At 53.3% G+C, this 21,206-nt stretch overlaps 7 protein-coding genes and 1 non-coding gene across 8 annotated transcripts; 2 read left to right on the forward strand and 6 right to left on the reverse strand.

Moving 5' to 3' along the window:
- Positions 1-545: 545 nt before the first annotated feature.
- On the reverse strand, positions 546-3,823 carry BDZ83DRAFT_587865 (putative zinc metalloprotease; the record flags this gene model as incomplete). Its single annotated transcript, XM_060506079.1, has 4 exons — positions 546-2,145; positions 2,201-3,109; positions 3,159-3,431; positions 3,495-3,823. The coding sequence occupies 4 exons, from the start codon at positions 3,821-3,823 to the stop codon at positions 546-548; spliced, it is 3,111 nt and encodes a 1,036-aa protein (XP_060360364.1).
- Positions 3,824-4,735: 912 nt separating this feature from the next.
- On the reverse strand, positions 4,736-6,275 carry BDZ83DRAFT_54187 (uncharacterized protein). The gene is made up of 2 exons (XM_060503404.1): positions 5,883-6,275; positions 4,736-5,829 (listed from the first exon to the last, which is right to left on the reverse strand). Exons 1-2 carry the CDS (start codon positions 6,008-6,010, stop codon positions 5,151-5,153), a joined length of 807 nt encoding a protein of 268 aa, XP_060360365.1. The 5' UTR covers positions 6,011-6,275; the 3' UTR covers positions 4,736-5,150.
- On the forward strand, positions 5,950-6,397 carry BDZ83DRAFT_54194 (uncharacterized protein). Its single transcript, XM_060503406.1, has one exon. The coding sequence runs from the start codon at positions 6,075-6,077 to the stop codon at positions 6,339-6,341; it is 267 nt and encodes an 88-aa protein (XP_060360366.1). The 5' UTR covers positions 5,950-6,074; the 3' UTR covers positions 6,342-6,397.
- Positions 6,150-7,523, reverse strand: BDZ83DRAFT_54190 (uncharacterized protein). Its single transcript, XM_060503405.1, has 4 exons — positions 7,230-7,523; positions 6,959-7,169; positions 6,266-6,898; positions 6,150-6,200 (listed from the first exon to the last, which is right to left on the reverse strand). The coding sequence occupies exons 1-3, from the start codon at positions 7,381-7,383 to the stop codon at positions 6,541-6,543; spliced, it is 723 nt and encodes a 240-aa protein (XP_060360367.1). The 5' UTR covers positions 7,384-7,523; the 3' UTR covers positions 6,150-6,200; positions 6,266-6,540.
- Positions 7,524-7,684: 161 nt separating this feature from the next.
- On the reverse strand, positions 7,685-9,346 carry BDZ83DRAFT_635423 (glutathione S-transferase). The gene is made up of 5 exons (XM_060509176.1): positions 9,056-9,346; positions 8,777-8,965; positions 8,683-8,720; positions 8,611-8,630; positions 7,685-8,551 (listed from the first exon to the last, which is right to left on the reverse strand). The coding sequence occupies exons 1-5, from the start codon at positions 9,233-9,235 to the stop codon at positions 8,169-8,171; spliced, it is 810 nt and encodes a 269-aa protein (XP_060360368.1). The 5' UTR covers positions 9,236-9,346; the 3' UTR covers positions 7,685-8,168.
- On the reverse strand, positions 7,849-7,943 carry BDZ83DRAFT_t261. The gene has a single exon. It is a non-coding gene; the product is annotated as a tRNA-Ile (tRNA).
- Positions 9,347-14,765: 5,419 nt separating the features above from the next.
- BDZ83DRAFT_54359 (calcineurin-like phosphoesterase) lies at positions 14,766-17,117 on the reverse strand. Its single transcript, XM_060503425.1, has 4 exons — positions 16,657-17,117; positions 15,752-16,594; positions 15,177-15,703; positions 14,766-15,123 (listed from the first exon to the last, which is right to left on the reverse strand). The coding sequence occupies exons 1-4, from the start codon at positions 16,669-16,671 to the stop codon at positions 14,856-14,858; spliced, it is 1,653 nt and encodes a 550-aa protein (XP_060360369.1). The 5' UTR covers positions 16,672-17,117; the 3' UTR covers positions 14,766-14,855.
- Positions 17,118-18,780: 1,663 nt separating this feature from the next.
- BDZ83DRAFT_635436 (uncharacterized protein) lies at positions 18,781-20,317 on the forward strand. The gene is made up of 2 exons (XM_060509177.1): positions 18,781-19,242; positions 19,300-20,317. Exons 1-2 carry the CDS (start codon positions 19,110-19,112, stop codon positions 19,980-19,982), a joined length of 816 nt encoding a protein of 271 aa, XP_060360370.1. The 5' UTR covers positions 18,781-19,109; the 3' UTR covers positions 19,983-20,317.
- The last annotated feature ends 889 nt before the right edge of the window (positions 20,318-21,206 follow it).

The raw sequence follows: 21,206 nt of genomic DNA on the forward strand, positions 1-21,206 counted from the left end.
AAATCCTCTATCCGTTGACTTCTCGAGACTTCGTACCAAGTTCTGTACTAACGGACCATGGCGTTATACCGCTCGACCATGAAGATCGAGTGGGCTTGGTTGAAGAAGGAGCGACCTCAACCTGAATGTAAGGCAAGCTACTCGACGCAGGCCCTGAATCCGCAGACCCAATATACACAATTCTCGAGGAATACGCACCCATAACCTCCGCAACACGGTTGAAAACGATTCGACAGCGTATGCTTGAATGACAGGGGCGTTTCCCGAATGATACTTCAAATTGATACCTATTACGCATGCTTTCGTTACCCGTCCGCAGCTTAGCCACCAGTGATTATGCTGTACCCCATGATCGCATGCTAACGTGAAAGATGCCTCTCGAAACGCCATCCAATGAACAAAATTCAAGTCGCCAACCACCATGAAGCAAAACACTATTCCAGCTCTCCATGGGGCCATTCATGTACCAGTCTAGCCATGGGCCCGCGCGTCCTCCCACACATTTCCACAACATCCAGTGACAGTGAAGTAGTTCGAATATCCGCTCAGGCCCTGAAGCGCTTGTATGCCTTGACCAGGCCGACGTCTTGCTTTGTGACGGCGATCCAGTCCGGGGCATATTGCAAAGCTTCGTCCAAGGCAGGGATTGTCCCGCGAACGTTGGCATCACTCCAAGAGCATGAAATTATTCCGCTGAATCCTGCAGGCTTTCGAACCCGGCGAATCCGAAGTTCCTCGTGTTCCTTGGGAGTCTCCTCGTGAACTGACTCCGCGGGCTTAGCCACCGAGGACTTGGCGGCTGGTTTGACGTCAATCGTCCATGGAATAGACGAGTCTCTCCGCCAGAGCGTGATGCCGTTAATGCCCCCTTCAGTAGGTGTGCTGAAGAGGGAATCGATACCGGCGCTCTCCCGAACGTCAAACGTCACGGCGTCGTCGAAATCGAGAACACACTGCTTTGACTCTGGGGCATCAATGCAAAGCTCGTACTCATTAGTCGAGTTTGAGTAAGTGATGTTAACAGTCACGAGATGTGCGTATGGATCCTTTGAGGACACGAGTCCGGAAGAGGAGGTGCTCTTAAGCTCAGGCAGTCTGGGCAACACCGCAGATCCATCAAACCGACAATCAGATAGCAAGCCAGCGGATGGAGTGCAAATGACTTCTCGGCCTGCCGCGGATGGCAACTCGTTGATCATTTTGCGGGCGTACTTTTGCAGGCCTAGAATGGAAACTGTAGAGTTTCCATTGTCCAGATCCAGGCGTTGAATGAACTTAACTTTATAGCGATTGTTCGCGGAGAACGGGAAGGCGGCAAGGTTGTGGATGAGACTGATGATGAAAATGAACAACAGGGCCAGCGGCACGTAGGAGCTCGTCCTGTGGATGAATGGGGTAAGAGGCAAAGAAATCATGATACTGAAGACGGCGATCGCGGTATAGAGAAGCAAAGGGTCCACACCATCGGCGCCAATGGACTGCATGGCCGAGGTGATGAACAGGGCAACTTGGAGGAAGACGATGATGGTGATCGGAGCGAGCAGAAGCAGTTGGAAGAACCAGGTCCAAGATGGGAGCTTCGCTGACCACGGCTGTTCTTTCTCATAAGGCTGCTTCTCTCTCGTTTCCTTAGTCTCTTCCTCCTCGTCATCTGGGTTGGACATGATGGCAGAGAGCGAGCGTCGGTAGGTTGTTGCGAATGTCGTGCGTATTGTGCCATTGTTTCCACTGCCATTCTCGCCACTCCTAAGCGGCGTTGTTTCCGTGGGCTCTTCTGTGGTTCCCTCTTCGTGAGGGCTAGGAGAAATAAGAGCATCGGAGTTGGGAACCTCGGATATGTTATCCCTGGACTGCTGATCGTCGTGAGCCGTCTCTGCGTAGGCTCGCTTGCTCGGGAGCGCGAAAAGGTCGCAGAGAGTGATGAGCGTTGCAACAAAGACGGCGGAATGGAAGAATGCAAAGAGATATCCCGAAGCAATCTGGAATCTGTCGGCAGCGGTCGTAACAGCAACGAGGATAGCCCAGCTCAAGATGAAGAGCCAAATGTGGGCATAACCGCGTTGAAGAGCGCTCGGCCTGACGGCGTTGGCGCCCCGCGAGATTGTCCAGAATACGAGGAAGAACGCAGACAAAGTCATTGCCCAGCTAGTAGTACAAAGCGTCAGCACGGAAACGTAGGGTGGAGTTGACTTGGACTTACACTGCATATGGACTGCTGGAAACAACCTCGGGGTTGAGTCTCCGGACCAAGAGGGCAGAGAGGACGGTAATCGCGCCCGAGAAAGTCAGGGCCAAGGGGAAACGGAAGAAACCCTTCCAGCCTCCAAGAGGGACCGATTCGTCGTCAATGTCGACCTTGACCTTCCTCGAGAAGAAGTAGTACTTGTCCTGCCTTGACAGGATGTAGGTAACGAGAACCAAAATTAGGGGAGACACAATGAGCAGAGTCAATGCCCACGCGAAGAGGCCACGAAGCTCAAGAGTGGCGAATCCCTTGCCAAACATGTCGAACCAGACGCCCTCTGTTCCGGAACCGCTCGAAACCTTCTTCTTGTCTCCATCATTGCGCTTACCGGTGAAGGAGCCCGAAGTCTTCTGAAGAGAATCAACAGCAGCCAAGCCGTTGGAAAGCATGTGCCAAAGGCTCTCTTGCGAGGCATGTCGGGTATCGTCTTGGTTAGTGTGGTACCGCGCTCTAGGTCGGTAGAATGCAATGTCGAGGCCGCGCTGACCAAAGTTCTCGACCCACACCTTGTAATCCGTTTCGCTCTTAATCGCTCGAAGTTTGAAGCCGTCCGCAGCAACAACGGATCCAAAGGGATGAGGAGCATTTGCGTAAGGCTTGGATACCTCCAAGTCAGTGGTTCTGAAGAGTATGGCTCGCCCACCCGCACCGGCACCCTCGAGATTCACGAATGAGGTTGTGAAGTAGTAGAGAGGGCTGTAGTGGTAGGCTTTGGCTCCGTACAGGCCATCCTCTTCGCCGTTGTTGAGCAACAGTACGATTCCACGTTTGGGCTGCTGGCCAGGAGAAGTGAAGTAGTTGAGCATCTGAAGAACGCTTACACAGCCCATGCCGTCGTCAGTGGCTCCATAGCCGGTGGAGACCCTGTTCGTCTATCAGTATGAGGGTTTAATATAGCAGCAATACCACTTACGAGTCGTAATGAGCATTGACGAGAACGCCGCCCTGGCCAATATTGCCACGTTTGCCCTTCCACCATTCACCGTCCTCGTCTTCTGTGCCGCGGATATACACAAGCTTGTTTGTGCCCTCAAAGTAAGTGGCATGGGCTGCAGAACCAGGTTGACCGAGTGGGCCAGAGGTGCCAGCGTAGGTCACATTTGAGATTATGTCGTCGAAGACGGTTACGAGGGGGCCAGTCGAAGCACGCTCAACGGCATCTTGGCGTGGAAGAGCTGGTGTGCCACTGCAACAACCTCCAGTCAGCACATTTTCTCGGCACGAGAACCAACACACGGAATTCACTCACTGGGCATCCTGAGGCCAGACAACGCCACCTGCATCCTTTTCCATGGAATAGTCGACTCCGTTGCGTTTCAAAATCTCCTCGATCCGGGTCAGGAGGTATGCGCCCACTTCGTCGTTGGCACGGCTGTTGTACGGGTGGTAGTTCTTGGTGATGTGCGTCAAGTCCTGCCATGCCTCGGTTACATTGACGCCAGTGTAAGGATTGTGACTAGAAACAGACGGCACGGATTCGTGAATCCAGACGAGGGGGACGAGGAAGGCTGCGTAGACGACAATCAGCCAGAAAGTGACCGGACCCGTCGTGAACCCGAAGGGGTTCTTGGCAGCCATTGCTACCGAAGGTTGCTGGGATTGTCCGATGGAGTAATCGGGACCGTGTCACTGAAAGCTTCGCGATGTAGCTGATACGATCTCGAGTCCTGACCGACGACACGAAGAGGCTACGGAGCTCCGAGTCTTACAGCTTCGTTCTCGGAGAAAAGGCTGCGGAGATGCCGGGAGCCTGCTCAGTAGAGGGGTTGCGTGAACGAACCCTCGGAAGCTCAGATAAGGCGAAGCGATAGATAATTGCGACTACCTAGTGTTACAGGGCTTAGAGGCGCGATAAATGGATGGGCTTGGGAAACCCTTGCGAAACAACGATAGCAGTCGATCAGCGGGGAAAACGAACGGGTCACGGAGGAAGCTGACGAGAAATGGATAATGGCGAACAAAGGCGACGAAACAAAATTGTCAGCCAACGGAAGGGAAGTTCTGCAAGTGGGATGAAGGATGAAGGAGGCTGGAGGTGGAAACGCCGCGCTCAGGGTGTGGGAAGGCGTCATGCCAGATCTGGGACAGACACTGGACGCACCTTCCTGGCCTAGGATGATGCGCAGTGGGGAAGAGCTGCCTGCTGCTGTTGCTGCTGTTGCTGTGCAGTACCTTAGGTGGCCCAAGCTCCCTTCCTCTGTTCTGGAGCGCCAACGGCGGCCTTCATTCGAGCCTCAGGTCGCCCACCCACCCACCTCACATGCAAGGCAAATGTCATCGATGCGGGGAACTTATGCAACCTCCCCCAGAAAACTTGCGACTGGCTCTCTTCAATCTTGGCCCGTTGGAATTTGATTTGACTTGAAGTGGTGTTGGACATCGAGATATCGTAGCGCCACGATACAGAGTTTCGGTGACAGCTTGAGTGGCTAGCCATCCTGAACTCTCCATTCTTTTGCCCTCTCCAGCACTCGGATCAGACTCCGATACAGCGCTTTGAGCTTTCAAGTGTGTCACAAATAACTTCACGTGGACAGGCTAGGTTTCCTCAATTGGGATGAACTTCATCTTTTGGCTATGAAAGAAACGCACCGATGCATAAAGAAAAGCCTATGGATTAGTGTCCACTAGAATTCCCGTTCCCAACCTATCGTACAATTTGCTTTCTTGTCTTCGCTGTTTTGTTGATTCTGCTTTTTTGCGTTAAGTGCTTGCTGCCCACACTGTGGTCTTCAAATACTCAGGCGAGAAAAACACGTCGATGCGTAGGTGCGAACACTTGTCCAACCCTGGAAGTCATGGTATGAATCCTTGGTTGTTAGTTGAGCGTTAGTTGTCAACGTAGTCGGTGTGCAGATGCGAGCTTGGCATCAAAGTTAGTCGTCTGATCTACCACCTAGCTCCCTCAAGACACTTCAGGCACCAGGGGGAGGTGGGGGAGGTTGGTCGCTGGGAGGCGGAGGAGGAGCATTGTCCGAAGGAGGCGGGGGAGGGGCGCCTCCGGCATACTGCTGGATGAGTGCGTTGAGGCCACCAGCCAGACCTGGGGGAGCTCCAAGACCAGGGGCACCAGGAGGCGGCGGAGGGACGCCAGATGGCGGTGCGGCCATGCCAGGAGGAGCACCGTATCCCGGGTATCCACCGTAACCACCGTAGCCGTTCTGGGTTCCGGGAGGCTGATGCCAGGGAGCGGCACCGGGAGCGGCACCGGGAGCAGCGCCAGCAGATTGACCACCGTAGCCGCCTTGGCCGCCACCGCCATAGTGGTCACCGCCGCCGTAGCCGCCATGGCCTCCATTGTGACCGCCTCCGTGGTCATCACGACGGTTGCGATCGCGAGCCCAAGGAGCAGGACCACCGCCACCGCCACCACCACCGTCACGGTCGCGGTCACCACGATCGCGATCATCGCGCGAGTCGTTGTTACGGCTGCGCCAAGGAGCAGGACCGCCGGTAGGGCCACGCTGCCAGGGCTTCGCATCACCGCCGCTGGGTCCGTTGTTATTGTAGGAACCAGGGCCGGCTTCGATGCGTGCAGGTGCAGCGCCACCGGCTGAGCCGCCGCCGAGTTCTTGCATGAGTTGCTATCGCAAAGTCAGTTTTGGGTTTGTGAAATAAGGTATGCAGAAAAACGTACCTCGTACTCGCGGTCGACCGCGTCTCCGCCTTCAATGCGGCCAGCCGAGCCAGCTCTGCCGGCGCCGTCATTGCGCCAGCTGGCACCCTTCTGTCTGTCGGGACAATCTCTAGCCATGTGTCCAGCATTGCCACAGACGCGGCAGATGATGCTGGCAGTGTAGTTCTGGCGCTCGGGACAGTCGTACTTGCGATGACCGATCTGGCCACAGTTCTGGCAAGCCTGGTTCTCGTCGTCACGGAGGGTACCGTTGAGGGCAGCAAGCTCGCGAAGCTGGTTGCGCTTGAGCTCGTTCTGTCCTTCGGGAATGGACGCGGCCTAGCAGAAGAGAGTTGTCAGCATTCGCTGCCAATTGTCATTGAAAAGGTGGGGGGGGGGCTTACGGTTTCAATGACGTTGTGGATGAGTTTCTTGGCCTTGTTAACCTTCTCCTCTGTATCGGCCATGATGAGACAGTGAAGATCCTCCTCCTGGTTGCTGGCGTGAGCTGCGTCCGAACGACCTTTGCCCTCCTTGACTGAGCCCTTGCCGCGAATGGCAATCTTGGCGCCAGATTCTCCCTCCATCTTCTTCAAAGTGTTGCCACGGGGTCCGATAAGTAAGCCGACTTTACGACAAGAGCTAAGCGTTAGTGTCTGTATCAAAAGGGTGAAGCAAGTTATATGACGGTCCCAGTCTCCAAACAAGGCCAGGTCTGACAAGACACCTGGAGGATGCATGACAAGCTTGGCCAGAGTCCAGGCAGGGAACAAGGGAAACAAGAAATTTTGGTTAGGGTTAGAGGGTTAGCAATCATACTGAAGTTAATTTCTGGGTAATCGTTAACAGGCACGTAGACCTTCTCTTGGGTCTTGGTGGGCCTGCGGTAGTCCTGTGGCGGGTGGTAGTTAGGGATGGTCTTCATGGCCTTTTCGATGAGCTTGTGGCGCTCGTCTTCGAGGCGCTTGCGGTATCGGTACTCGCGCGTGTTGATACGGCGACCATGGTTATCGTACTGGGGAGCAGGAGAGGGTGATCTGTAGACAGTGGCAGTTAGCGAGGTGCTGCGCATTGCTTGACATGTGTGGACAACGTACCTGTCTCCATCTGCGGGAACGACGTCGTCGATGCGAAGCTTCTGGCTAATTTCCGTAATACGGAGATGAAGGGTGTAAGCCTCCAACTGCTCGCCGGTCATGTTCGCCGTGATGGCCGTCGTCAAGCCCATCAATCCGGCAGCCTTGTTTTCGGACGCGTCGCCCCAACGGTTTCTCTTCTTTCTGCGGCGAGGGCCATCGGCGTCGGTACCTAGAAGCGACGTTAGCATGTGCTATGGTAGAAGGAAGAGACTGCAATGCGAAGACTTACGAGGCTCTGGGCTGCGACCGCGCTTCAGCTCTCCGTTGCCATTGCTGGGGGGAGCTTCCTGGAACTCCTCTTCACCACCATCGTCGCCGCCGAACCGACGCTTTCCCAACGGGATGTTGTTGGAACCCGTGATTCCCTGGTTTCTCCACGACATTTTGACTGATGCGCGATGGCAAGCAAGCTGTCAGTCAGAGGGAATAGCGTGGTGTGATGGTAATTGTGGATTTCGATGGTTGAGGGAAGGGAACTTTTATATGGAACCGTTGCAATAATATGGGAGGGCCCTGACTGATCAGGAACCTTTCAGCCTGGCGTCTTCTGTCCTTCAGCTAAGGGGCGGGAGCCAATTGGCCCGAAATTTTGGGCGCCACCGAGGCGGGCCCGATTGGGAAGCTGGATAGGTGCACGTGACAGCCAAAGTCCGATTCCACAGACACAGACCGAGAAGAGTACTAGCGCCAACGGTCTGTCGAACCTTCGTCTCCAAAGCACAATAAACAGAAAAAGAAAAGGGCAACTGGTTAACCCCAAGCAACGAAGCTTGCAAACCATCCCAAAACCTGCAACTTAATGATATATCACTTGCGCCAGCAGCAAAACTTCAAATTTGTCAAAAACATGATCAGTGGGAGGCTTGAACTCCCGGCCTTGGCATTACACAATATTTCGAGTGAAATATTAGTACCACGCTCTAACCAACTGAGCTAACCGACCCGATTGGACTCATTCAAGCTTGAAAGCCTGGCCGGTCTCCAGCCTCATGAAGGTCGTAGTTTTGGCGTGGCTCGCAATTGTGCTTTGTTCTTCAACGATATCTATCCTTCATTATTCAGTAGAAAACAACATGCTAGTAGTTGAATGTTAAGTTTTTTTTCTTTGTTCATCGGTACTTTTCACGGCCCGCCCGTTCCCTCGAGCATCACCACGCACATGATACCCTCACTTCTTGGCCGCATCATCCTTCATCCCCTGCTGAATCCACGCGGCAGCCCCCTTGGCCTTCTCATCGAGTTCCTCCTCCGTCATCTTGAAGTGATCCAGCGCCGTGTGCTTGGATGGCACGTGGCGGCCCTGCTCGAAGCCGGGCCTCTCCACAAGCTTGAACAGCCATTTCTTGAGCGCGGGGAACTCGTCCAGGTCGATGCCCGCCCACTTGCTAGCCGCCACCCAGCCCCAGCTAGTGATGTCGGCAATCGTCACACGGTCACCGACGAGGTAGCCGCTGGGGTTGGCCGCGAGGGCTGTGTCCATGGTGCGGTACAGGCGGCGGGTCTCGTTGGTATAACGGTCGATGCCGTACTGGATCTTCTCGGGTGCGTAGCCTGTGCGAGAGTCAGCGTATGAGTAAAAGATCGTGGGAACGATCGAGAAGTTGGCGCACGTTTGAAGTGGTTGGCTTGTCTGAATACTCATTAGCTCGTCGTCATCTCATCGGAAGTGACAGGCAACTTACCCCTGCATGGGACCCAGGCCACCCATCTGCCAGTGCAGCTACATCTCTTGCGTCAGCTTCATGGCACTCGTGGTCATGTGTAGGTAGATCATACCCAATTGTTCACCTCCCAGTACTCGCGCGAGCCATAGGGATAAGAGACCTTGTGGTCCTTGTCGTAGCGGTCGACGAGGTACTGCAAAATACTCCCCGACTCAAACAGGCGGATGGTCTTGCCATCCTCAAACTTGTCGGTCAAGGCAGGGATACGTCCATTGGGGTTGATCTCCAGGAACCAGGGCTCCTGCACTCGTGCATTAGCATAATGGCCTCTAAAGGGGTTGGAAGTAGACCCTCAGTCCCCGGTACAACTGGGCATCTCGGAAATGCCAACCTTTTGCGTGTTCTTTGAGATATCAATGGGCGTGACCTGGTACTCCAGGCCGAGCTCCTCTAGGAGAATGGACACCTTGATGCCGTTGGGGGTACCGGTGGTGTACAAGTGGATATCCGTCTTGGTCTTGGCAGCCATGTTGAAGATTTGTTTACTCAATTGTCCTAGCCGAGATGTCATATGCTTACGGTGCAAGTGTTGAACGGAGGTTTTACGTGATGTCGCCGCGATGTGCAGAGAGTGAAGTTGTGCTTAGGTCTAAATACTGAATACTAATCCACCTGCTATTGAGCTCGACGCCACCTGGGTGCATTTATATGAACCCCTCACTCTGTGACCGACCAAAGCTATGTAAGCTGCCATCATCTTAATAATCCAGGCGGGCGCCCCACACACGGTCCGTGGAAGCTGGTACGTTGGGCCACTGTCTGACAACCCAGCTCTTGTCTGCGAATACCGTGGTACCGTGGCACGATTGCTTCCGTCAGAGTGACCCCTCCATTGCAGCAGAAAGGGCGCGGGGCTCTCACTTTTCTGTTGCTTAGAAATCACGGCAGGGACTGTCTGCAGCCCACATGTCGTCACTTCCCCCCGCCCGGTTGGTGTGCCGAAGTGTGGGGTATCCGGTGCAGTTGCGACTTGTCGACTCCAAGTCCGAAGTCCTTCCCCAAAAGGACCAACCTCTAATCGCGGAATGACTAAGCACGTCGACTTCCTTCAAGGTATCAAACAAGCAGCGGGGCCTTTCACTCATCAACATGGCCCAGCAGCATTGATCGGGCATTTTCTCCGTACTTCAGCCCGCAGGGTTGGCTCAATCCCAGATACCTGTCTGCCTGCACCCTACCATGAGCCAAGCCGGCCGACGGAGACCTGGGCAGCCAAGCTCCGTGGTGCTACGAATCCTGTCGATGATGCTCAGCCACTGGACATCTTGGGTTTTCGAAACCAAGCGAAGCTCACAGATTGGAGAATCTCAATCACCGTGGAAACAACCTTTGCGGGTTAAATTTTCTAAATTGGCCGTCATGAGACCCAATATATGGCTAACTTCTCACAACAGGCAGCAATTTCAGACATTTCCGTCTCGAAACGTCAATGTCGCCATTGACCTTTTTAGGTCCAACTGGTAGATAAAGACGAAGATATCCTCCTACTAAGATACAAGACTTTGCTCCTTTTTGGCGGCTCAAACCGCAAGGTAGCATATGCAACATCATGGAATGAAAGAAAAAAACAACCTAGGCCACAGAACTCGGGATCACTTACTGTAAACAACGCTCAAGACGCTAAAGGGGCAAGCTGTGGTGCAGGATCTTTGCTCTACCCACTGCATTTATTCACGACCGCTCATCGAATGATCTCGACCAAACAACATTGAAGAATACGGGCCGAGTCTAACGCCATCTTCCTCATCTTGTTGGCGAAACACATCCTCGAAGGTTGTAGGCGGTGGAGGAACCCATAGCTCTGGAGCGTCAACGTTGGGATGAGGAACGCTTGACATCATCATCTGGTCGAAGGCCTGCATTTGCTCTTGCTGCGTATCGTCAGACCCATCCATTTCGTCGAACAACAGGTCGATCTGCTCTTGTCCCATGGCGGCGGTCCCGAGACCGGAATTTACGAGCCAATCCAGGTCTCTCCAGTGGTCTGCACCCTGGGACTGAGGGGACTGGAGCTGGGACTGAAGCTGAGACTGTGGTTGAGACTGCTGCTGGGCCTGAAGCTGCTGTTGTCGTAGCTGCTGTTGGTGTTGCAGCTGCTGGTATTGCAGCAGTTGTTGCTGCTGTAGCTGTTGTAGCTGAAGCTCTTGCAGCTGTTGCTTTTGCAGCTGTTGCTGCTGCTCTTTCTGCTGTTGTTCGAGCTTTCTCTCCTTCCGGCGCTGGCCGTCACGTTTGCGCTTCTTCTTATTCTCCTCAAGCTGCGACCCAGAAATCTTCATTTGTGCCTTCAGCTGAGCTTTGGGCTGTTGATGGCTAGGGCCCTGACCAGGGAATTGGGGCTTTGGCTGACCTGATGAAGGTGATCGCCAGTTGGGCCCCTTCAGCCCTATCGGTGCGTTCGCAACGAGCTGTTGCGGAGCACCCCGTCGAGAATCAAGGGAATACGAGCCCTTCCAGGTCTGCATTTGTCTACCCAAGCACTCGAAATAACCTTGCATGGTAATATCCATGCCCTGGAGGAATTCCCACTCTGCACCATCATGGGCAGGGACTTGCTTCGGCGGCGTCAGAGCCGGCATCGACACGGGCGTCAGCTGCGACTGATTGGGGGCCGGGAAAGGGTCAGGAGCTTTGTTGGTGCCGTTCATGATGATAGTCCCAATTTCTTTACACTGTCTTTCTAGGTCAGTTATTTATTCACGTACGAATAGGGAGACAAAGTTGTGAGAGGAGAGTGACGGGAGACAAATCATGTAGGTACAGAAGCTGTGTTCACGAGAGATGCTATGGGTAAGGACATAGTCTAAGAAGCTTACTAGGTGATCGACGGAGAACGAAGCGCGAAAGCAGATGTGCGTTGAGCTCTTCTAACTATTGAAGCTAAGGCAGGTAAGGTCAGAGATGCTCTTCCGGGAGGTATACTTGTATGGCTGAAGAAGCTTACCAAAGTACTCCACTGGGTTATTGAGGACGAAAACACCAAGGCGAAAACCGAGAGAAGATTGACGATCCACACGCACAACCGATGGATCCGCGAATAACGGAAATTAGTATGGGGAGGGGAGAAATGTCGAGGTGTAGAGGCGGACAGACAACAAACATTTTATGGCTCGAGATTATGCGAGGTAAAGCTCTCCGAAAGTCTACTCCCTCCCCCGATTCCAATCCAACTCAGTGGCCGACAACTGTGCGATTAGAACAACACGAGGCCTTCGATCCTCTCGCCTAATAAATCTTATTTCGCCCTGAGAAAGCGGAATCGTGCACTGTGCAGGGCACCTCTTGGTTCTGAGACTCCCATGGCTTCGCTTGGTGGAAGTGAGGCTCATACACAGTGTCGCCGAGTCTGGCGCCGGTGTCAAACGCAGCATACTTTTCTCCAGAAGCGTGTAAGTACCTTGGTGTCAAAGAAAACCGGTCACTTCGTTTCTATGAAAGGGCGGGGTGAGGAACGATTTGGTGGAGAGCTTCGACGGCGGGAGTCCTGCCGCGTAACCTAGAGGGCGCGTGCGGAGGGATACGGGCGACTGAACTGCTTCACCTTTTGGAACAACAAGACGATCTCCGAGCTGACGTCCGAATAAGCTCTACCGACAGGAGAAAAATGACGGCCAACGAGCGAGTCCCCTCATTCCCACGCCAGGCCACTCATAAGACGTTTCAAAACGATGGACTCGATATCTGAACTTGACGAGTCTGCCCTCTCTTACCTCGAGATTTATGAAGCAGTAAGTAGCTTGGGAATGTCACTGCTTTCGCGACAAATAAGACACCAAAGAACACAACGATCTGAACAGACCTACAAAAGAGGTGCAAAAGGTTGCCAACAGAGTGTTCCTAGCGCCAACCTACTTCCACGTCGGACACCAACTTTACGGCACAAGATGAGCCGAAAGATTAGCCACGCGCGAGACCTCCCACGATCGCCTGAAATTCAGCTGATTAGGCGAAGTCCGATTTTGGATTTCCACGATAACAGGGTGCCTAGAGCCTCAAGATGCTTGACGGTGGAAAAGGGACAGAACCAATGTGCGATGTCGAATCACCCGGGCAACTTGGAACCTGCGTGCCGAGCAAAAAAGACATAGTGAGACAGTCTTTCTACGACATTGGCGTGGAACTGTCGACTTTTAGGGGTTCAAGTAGGTGACATGCAAGACTCTTGCCTTTGGATGAACAGCCGCCGGCTACCTGCTGAGTCGACCTTCACTGTACACGAAAGCAGAGGACGAGAAGTCTATTTCAACCCTGAGCATCAAACTATCTTTTGGGACATGAAAGTGAGGCGGACGCCACGAGCAGATTGGAAGAGACGAAGAGGTATGGTTCGTGACCATGTCGTCGGTATCACCATACTCAGCTGGTTGAAGGAATCCCTCGATGCAAATGTTCAAATTTGCGACGCTTTTCATCAAGTTTACCGTAATGTAGATGATTTATGAATCAAATAAGAGCAAATCTATAAGTAAGATTCGCACCAAGGCGTAGGCCGTCCCGATGAAAGTCTTGCCGGGACCGGGTGCAGACCCTCGGTGCCGTACCCGAGAGGCATCTTCGGCCGGAGTGAGTGTGAGTGGGACGCCCGACAACCACACCTCTGCTTTGCAGCTCGATGGAGACCCATGCCAGTCTGCTTACCTCGCAGGCCAATTTGGTCACACATACACCTGGATGAGAAAAGAGACAGCCCATGTAGAGCCTTCATCCATCCCTTTCCAGTCTCCTCCATACATCTGCAATAATCACATGTTGCGTAGAAGAGTTGCCCCAGCTATTGTAGACATCTCACACAAGTGAAGGGCAGGGTCCAAATAAAGGGCGAGACTTCCGGAGAGCATGTTGGTAGCAGCCTCCATCGTGGAAAACACACTTTCAGCCTCATCTCACCTTACCCACCTACGCCACGTCCCACTGCAAGACCAAAACCTTGGGGTCACACGCGTGATGGCGTGGGTACACACTCCCAAGCCACAGCGCTTATTAAACTTCAGCTTCTCGAAAACCGACATCGGTGGCAAAAAGGAGATGACTGAATTCGACACTGTGCGGTGTGTTGTGAACCTACCCTACTCGACGGAATGGATGTTATTCCGGCATAGCTGCCTACGAGAGGAGATGATTCCCCTTCCGATGGCCGCTTAGTTCTGGCGTGGGCTGCCTATCATCGAGGGAAGTGCCACATTACATAGGTGATAGGACCTGCCAGCCAGATTTTCAGACGAGGACCCCTATCACACTATGGTTCCCAACGAGCTGAGAATCTTGGGGTTTCACCAGCGCTCCCTACGACCGACCACCCCGCCATTGGCATGGTGCCGAAGGCAGGTGAAGGGATCCAAGTAGGGTGTCCTTCGTACCTTCCTCTTGGTGTTCAGAGGCTCCGGTATATTCCATTCGGAACGGATGGGCTTTCGTCACATCTGCTTGAACTCCTGGCTCTTTTTACGCCTCATCCACCATCCGCGCATGCCCGACGATGCGCCACCTACTGAGGTTGCCTAGAGTTAATATACTTAGGTAGGATGCAAGCTGGTCTGAGCACGTCTTGAGTCCTAGGGCTACGTAAAGGGTCATCTCCATCTAGGGACAAGAGCCTCTCTCGGTCCACCAAGAGCGTCGTCCGGCCTCGAACTGTATATGCATTCCTAAAGTATTCATCGCTATCCATACTTCCCGTACCTAGCCGTATATGTCTTGACCAAGCGCTGAATCTCCTCGGCTACTTGCCACATTGGACAGACTCACGAAGATGCTCTCAAGGGGAGAACGAGCTGAGAAAAAAAGAGGAAAGTTGGCCGTCATGTCTCCTACAGAGATACATACATATACACATTTCCATCCCGACGCCCACCCGTCACTTCCACCTTCAATCTGCCTTCGTGTCGTGCCAGTTCACCCAAGCGATGCTTTCAGACAGCTTTGAAAATAATACATGCTATGAATTTCCCCTTTGAAAGTCTTCTTCTCATTGGAGAGACTTTCTGTTGATGAGCCAGACCCAAACACCGGTTGTTAGTTAACCTGATCCAGAAACTCCAAATTTTTTTCCAGCATTTCATTCTTTGTTTTTTGTTGTTTTGCTTCTCCTTCTTTCTTCCATCTTCGTCTCGAATAGACCGTCAAAAAAAGTTCTGTCATGCCTTCTTTTCTCTGATGCCTATCGGCCCGCCCGCTTCAACAATGATTTGCTCGTCGACCCGTTTGCTGGTGTCGCCCCACTCAACACGCTTCCACGTCGTGATCCGAGCTTCGTTGGTATCGACCTCGAACACACGTATGCGGCGGTGGTATCCTCCGTATCCGGCATAGCCGCCGAAGCCGACTCCACCGGCGTAGCACATCCAGAGAGCTGGCTTTTGCTGGCTGTCTAGTGAGAGAGAGCAGTAATCGTTGACATGGTCACTATACAAGGTTAGTTTTTGGGTTTTCTACCAAGGGTTGCTGATGATACTTACTGTCCACAGCTGACCATCACGACACCCTGCTCGACGAGGGCGTCACGGAAGCCAGAGTTGAAGTTGGGTGCTGTGACACCCTCTTTCCATTCGCCTTTGATGGCGAGATCGGCATCTCTGTACTCGGGCAAAGGAATGTGAATAAAGGCTAGGTCCATGTGAACCTTGCTGTACTCCTTGTGTGCCTTCTTGAGATTCGTAGCAGTCTTTTTGAACCATTCTATCTGGTTCTGCTTGATCCAGTCATATCCATGGTATTTCTTCTCATCGGGAGAGTACGCATGGGAATCAAGCATATAAAGAGTGAGTGCCGAATGGTCCGACTTGCCTCTAGCAAGGACCTCAACGTAGTAGTTGCCAACACCGTCGATTTCTTCGGGGCCAGCCTTCGCTAGAGAATATGGCAGCGACTCGAGAATTTGCATCTGAGCAGCGCGAGGAAGGGATCCCTCATCATCGTGATTTCCAAAAATCGAGACGTAGGGGATCTTCATCTTGATGAGGATTTGAGCAATTTTGAAGATTGCCTAGTAAAGTTAGTTTGCGCCCAGCACGATAGAGGCAACACCACTCACCGACTGCGCATCAGGAGCAGTTTCGCCGTTGACCTGGTCTCCACTAAGCACGACCAAATGGGGCTTCTCCTCGGTGAGGATCTTCTGGACGAAATCTAGCGTTCTGGGATCCGCCTCGCACAAGCCGCCGTTGTAGCCCTCGGGCATGGCATCGCGACACTTGCCGACGCCAGTGCTGAGATGGAGATCGGCCAGCTGCATGATTTTAAATCTGCCGTTCTCGGGGATCCGCGGCTGGGGTTTATGAGGCTCCTTTTGGCTTCCTCTCCGGAGAGTGATGTGGGTGACGGGGACTTCTTCGTTGAGAGGGAGCAGCAGGGGCGTCCCGGTGATCTGCCAGCCATCGCGAGCCTCAACCGCATCGTCGCCAAACAGTACATCAATGCCTGTAACGGCCTTTTTGGAGTCGCTGTCCTTTTGGTTGGAAGACCGCTTCACCCACAATCCGTATGGTCGGCTCTCCCACCTCTCGTCCTCCTCTCCCTTCTTAGAAGTCGTGGGGTCGAGTCGGCCGACGGAAACGTCCATGACTACCTTATCCTCTGGTAGCAGCTCCTCCTCCTTCTTTCGTGCGACGTGTACGTATGCGCTGGTGGTCCATGACTTGCCCAGGTACAGGTCCTTTTCGATTCGGTGCCATTTGTTGGTGTCGAGGTTGCAGGATGTGAAGACGTTTATGCTCGAGCATTTCGTTACTGTTATATCCGTGACAATCAGGCCATGGTGATGCTGCGGCATGTAGTGGTGCATCGACTTTGGTAGAACTCGGAAGTTTCGGTCGAGGAAGAAGACGGCGAGAAACGTCACAAGCGTCACCGCGGTGAGCTGGATTATCGTCCGTACCTGGGCAAAGGCATCGTTAGCATGGCCCTCCTCTCGTCGTCAAGCGTAGCAGCAGGACTCACTATACGGCGCGTCATGTTGGGCGACTTTTGCGATTGTCGCAAAGCGAAGGGAGGCCGGTCGTGGCGATGTAAGGACCGGCGGCGTCGTGATCAATCAAGGGTAGCAGCGCAGCGCAGCGCGTGGGCTGAGGGAACACGAACACGAAGTAATCGGCTCGAGCGAGCCTTAGTTCAAGCTAATACCCAGGCCATATCAGGGCCCGCAGGTCGGCTAAGGTGGAATAGAGATTGAGAGTGGTAAATGCGGTGGGCGCGAAAGAGCTTGATGTCGGCTCGAAACTCGAAAGACAGCTCAGCGGACGACAGGGGGGTTGAGAAAAGGAGCAAGAAAAGGCACGAGGCAATCAACCGAGTCTCGGTCGATAAAGGCCCCATTTAGGTGGTGCCAACTGCCACCTCAGAATCCGGGGTAGCAGTGCACTTTTTTTTGGCATTTGGCCCATCTGCTAAGGTAATTGCTGAGGGCGCCCTGTGATTGCGCCCGGTCACCACGTCCCTCACGCAGTCTGACAGTTACCACTGATCAATCATCGCTGTCCATCAGTGGGCTTGCCACGGTACGTACAGGCGATTAGGTTATCAAGGTTTCATTGGCTTTTCCCCTGACAAGGCCAGGCCGCCCACCGAAACTCCTTTTCAACTTCATCAAGGCTCCAACCGGTTAGGCGAGGATTTCGTGAGGGATGTGGCGACGCCATCGACCGGGAGAAGGACGGAAGAGCTGCCGGGGAAACAGCAAGCAGCCGCACGTGGCGTCCACTATCATTGACGCGTCCATGTCTATCAGACTGTTACGCTCCGAGACATCGTCTACATACAATCTGCCAGACTCCAGTGCCATGTATGTTGCATGAAGCTGCGCGTCACATCACACGGGCCGTGGTGCGACGCAACAGCAGCATGCAACTATTGCGCGCGTCGTCCACTTTGACTACCCAAAGTACGACTTAGAGCCGCTCAGCAACAGCTTTCTTCCATGTTAACGTCATGCCGGTGGAGCCTCACGTCCCGTTCCATCTCTGTCACCACCCCAAGTACGTAAGCTCGAGACGGCATGGTCTGAAGACAAGAGACGGACACCCGCTGCACGCAGATCTGCCAGAGTATCTTGCTTATCCCACTTTATATTGCCACACTTAATACACGATGGCCGCGCGTCAGAGAGGTCGAATTGAGTTTGTTACGCAGCCATCCTCCCGGTTTCTCGCGTCTTCAAAGACAGACGAGACGAAATGATAATCATCAAGCCTCGCTATCTCGGGATGACAGAAGCATTGACGAACCAATTCACAGAGTTGAAGACCAGTTGGGCTCTTGTTGGCCGTCAACGACGCGAGACTTGAGTTAGTCGCGACGAAAAGCTATGCTCAAACAACGCAAGACAATGCTGTTGATAGAGAAACCTTCATCATCATCGTATTCTCATCTTATCTCATCTTGGGCACTCTATCAGCTGCATTCACATGAGTCCGGTATGGTGGCAAGAGCTGAGTTACCGCGGGTGTGCTACTCATTACCTCACATGAGATGCCAAGACAACCCCGTAGGTCTCTCACCTCATACAGATCTCACACTTTTAGGTAGTGTGTTGTGGCTGCTCATCTTATCAATTTCTCCAACACAAGCCACACGGGATTTCTTCAAAAGACAAAGAGTCGACTCATTCCCTTTGTCTTGGTACTGAAAATATGCATCTCCGATTTTGCGGCCAGATGTCACTTCACTCCCTGACAAAGCTACATGGGAAGAAGAAATGAGTTGAATGAGACAAGAGCAGAGAAGAAACGCCGTTCAACGTCGCTTTGTCACTGCGTTTTTAATGCAGCCTATTTTTGGAACCCAGAATCTGCCTTCAATTCAGAACTTTCAGATCCGACGATGCATTCTTCAACTCAATTTCAGGAGCCTCGCAAGTCGCTAGCAACAACGAGGGAAACTCATTCCTGAAGGGACAACTTCACTTCAACATGGACCAATGCAGGAACAGTGGCCCGTGCTCTCACATCCTCGCTTAATGGGAATGGATAGAAGGCACTGCGGCGGCACCTTCCCTTACGCAGTAAGTAAGGTACCTAGCTGCACAAGCTTGGTAGTCGAGTACGTACCTCTACCAGCAACCAGCTGATGCGCCGCAGCTTGAGCAACTGGGAAGGTCCCCTTTCTTGCTAACCTGGGAGGTACCTGCCTACCTTTCACTCGCCTTACCTTCCCAAAGCTGTCGTCCTGTGAACCAAAGCACCAACGACGCGCCTCAAAAATCGTCATAACCCCCGGCGATCCATCAACGACCGCCCCTTCTCTCCGCCTTCCAAGTTCCACTCCAATTCCATCATCAATTTCTTCTTCGCCCAAGTTGCGCAAACCTGTTCAACATCGTCGCAGCCGTATCACAGTCCCAGCATCGTTTCTATCACAACTCTCCCATATCGGCTCCACACCTAACTGTCGCAAACATGGCCACCGACTACAGCTCGTTGAAGGTTCCCGAGCTCAAGAAGCTTCTCCAGGAGAGAAGCCTTCCCGCAACAGGCAACAAGCTCGACCTGGTCAATCGCCTCAAGGAGAACGATGCGCAATCCGCACCCGGTACGTCAATCGATTCCGAACACGCGCTTTCTTCGATCGCAACCTAACAAGACCCAGTCGCCGCCGAGGAGGATGAAATCGATTATAGTGACGACGAGCCTACCGTGCCCACCAAGGCAGCCGAAGCCCCCAAGCCCGCTGCCGAAGCTGCCCCGGCTGCCGAGGAACCTAAGCCTGCCGCTGCTCCTGCTGTAGCTGAGCCTGCCGCCCCCGCCACTGAAGCCGCGCCTGCGCCTGCTGCTGAGACGACCGCGGAAGAGGACAAGAAGACAGAGGAGACTGCAGAGGCTGCCGAAGCCGCGCCAAAGGAGGACTTTGCTCTCAATCTGGATGCGACCGATGCCGCAGCGGAAGCCAAGAAGCGCGCCGACCGCGCCAAGCGATTCGGCATCGACGAGGATGAGGAGGCCAAGAAGAAGGCTGAGCGCGCGAAGAAGTTTGGCGTCGAGGTCGGCAGCGTCGCCGGTCTCGACTCCGCGCTCCCCGAGAGACGTCCTAAGCGCGGCCGTCCTGAGCGCTCCGATGAGCAGCCCGGACGCGATGCCAAGCGGCAGAGCACCGACGGTCGTGGACCCCGCGGTCGCGGCGGCAGGAACAACAGAGATGGAGGACGCCCTGGAGGTCGCCGCCAAGGTGGTGGTCGCGAGGGCGGCGGCGAACGCGACACCAGACGCAGCGCTGCCATCGACCCTGCCGAGAAGGCGAGACAGGAAGCGAGAGCGAAGCGCTTTGCCAACTAGGTATAGTGAGGTGTTACGCGTTCGAATGGGGAGAGCCCTGGAGGAAGGGGTCTGTATACTATGCCCGGGAAGAGGTGGCTGGCGTTTCGGTCTACGACAGATGATTGGGAGACGCAAACCAGGCACGCGAATAAAACAACGCACGCCCTTGGTTTAAGGAAGGGCGGAGACGATTCAAAACGAGATGGCATCGACAGCCTGAGTCTTCTCAAAACAAGATATTTTTGACAGTAATGGAATAGAACTAAAAGTCTTTTTGGTATTCCCCAGTTCCAGGCTCTTGAGAGTTCCCTCCTAGATGTTGAATAAGTAGGAAATGGACTGCCTGTTGGCCCTGATATGTTGAAGACCTCGCAATAATTTGCGGTTCTTACCCCGGACTCTCCTACGGACCATAGGTGGCCAAGAAGATCGCATCGTAGACCCGGAGAGTAGTTGACAAGGCCGGGGTCCTCGTCTACGAGGTGCCAAAGCAAAGATACACGAAGCTGCTTGCCTACTGTCGCCGAAGGCTGGCTAGTTCGCCAACCACATACTAACCACATACCAACCATATAAAGATCCGATTGCAAGAAGGAAAACTTCCAAAAGTCGCAGTCGACCAGCGTGATCGCCCGGTTCTTGTGATGCCCTCACCTTTGGTTGCTCAAAAACTACTCCCACCATTGTCCATCTACATTGGATTGCCACCATAGGTAAGCACACCCTTGCCCCATTATTGCCATCTCCATCGATGCTGTACCACAGCAGTATCACGAGAGGTATTTAAAGGACTCCAAAGCCGCAAGTAAGGTCGCCTAGCTTCGTCTCCATAATCGAGCTTGATGCATTCCTGAACAAGTGGAATTGGTAGTTAGTCACGATTAGTGGTGAACGCACCGGTGCCCGATTGATCTTGAGTCACATCTAACTCTACAGAGAAACATTATCATACAACCAGAATTGTTGATTGTCTATCGGCTCGTTGATATAAGCTGACGAATACGTGAGAGGAATCGTAGGACCTGGTTTAGAGAAAGTTTGCACGTGAATATACATTATACTAGATCACTATCACTTATCATTAGCCCGCTTACTCATTTTGTAAGGCAACGAATACGTGATTGAGAAGAACCGTTGGTCAACGCTGAACGGGAGGTCAATATAGAAACAAGGGCGCAGTACTGCTCCCTTGATCAAATGTGCTGGATGAGAAGCTCGCGAGCACTTTGTCCTTAGTCGCTT

Source organism: Colletotrichum acutatum (genome assembly GCF_030867785.1).
Source record: "Colletotrichum acutatum strain CBS 112980 chromosome Unknown BDZ83scaffold_120, whole genome shotgun sequence".
Classification (NCBI taxonomy): Eukaryota; Fungi; Ascomycota; class Sordariomycetes; order Glomerellales; family Glomerellaceae; genus Colletotrichum; species Colletotrichum acutatum.

Excerpts from the sequence above, each read along its gene's own strand:
- BDZ83DRAFT_54359 (XM_060503425.1), bottom strand. Across the intron at positions 15,704-15,751 it reads CTGCTCCTGATGCGCAGTCG|GCAATCTTCAAAATTGCTCA; the intron begins GTGAGTGGTGTT and ends TAACTTTACTAG. Across the intron at positions 15,124-15,176 it reads GTGATGGTCAGCTGTGGACA|TGACCATGTCAACGATTACT; the intron begins GTAAGTATCATC and ends AACCTTGTATAG.
- BDZ83DRAFT_635436 (XM_060509177.1), top strand. The coding sequence starts at position 19,110 with ATGGCCACCGACTACAGCTCGTTGAAGGTTCCCGAGCTCAAGAAGCTT. Across the intron at positions 19,243-19,299 it reads CGATGCGCAATCCGCACCCG|TCGCCGCCGAGGAGGATGAA; the intron begins GTACGTCAATCG and ends AACAAGACCCAG.
- BDZ83DRAFT_54190 (XM_060503405.1), bottom strand. The coding sequence starts at position 7,383 with ATGTCGTGGAGAAACCAGGGAATCACGGGTTCCAACAACATCCCGTTG. Across the intron at positions 7,170-7,229 it reads CGGTCGCAGCCCAGAGCCTC|GTACCGACGCCGATGGCCCT; the intron begins GTAAGTCTTCGC and ends CGTCGCTTCTAG. Across the intron at positions 6,899-6,958 it reads GTTCCCGCAGATGGAGACAG|ATCACCCTCTCCTGCTCCCC; the intron begins GTACGTTGTCCA and ends CACTGTCTACAG.
- BDZ83DRAFT_54187 (XM_060503404.1), bottom strand. The coding sequence starts at position 6,010 with ATGCTGGACACATGGCTAGAGATTGTCCCGACAGACAGAAGGGTGCCA. Across the intron at positions 5,830-5,882 it reads CGGTCGACCGCGAGTACGAG|CAACTCATGCAAGAACTCGG; the intron begins GTACGTTTTTCT and ends ACTTTGCGATAG.
- BDZ83DRAFT_54194 (XM_060503406.1), top strand. The coding sequence starts at position 6,075 with ATGACCGATCTGGCCACAGTTCTGGCAAGCCTGGTTCTCGTCGTCACG.
- BDZ83DRAFT_635423 (XM_060509176.1), bottom strand. The coding sequence starts at position 9,235 with ATGACATCTCGGCTAGGACAATTGAGTAAACAAATCTTCAACATGGCT. Across the intron at positions 8,721-8,776 it reads ACTGGGAGGTGAACAATTGG|CTGCACTGGCAGATGGGTGG; the intron begins GTATGATCTACC and ends CAAGAGATGTAG. Across the intron at positions 8,631-8,682 it reads GGCCTGGGTCCCATGCAGGG|ACAAGCCAACCACTTCAAAC; the intron begins GTAAGTTGCCTG and ends ATGAGTATTCAG.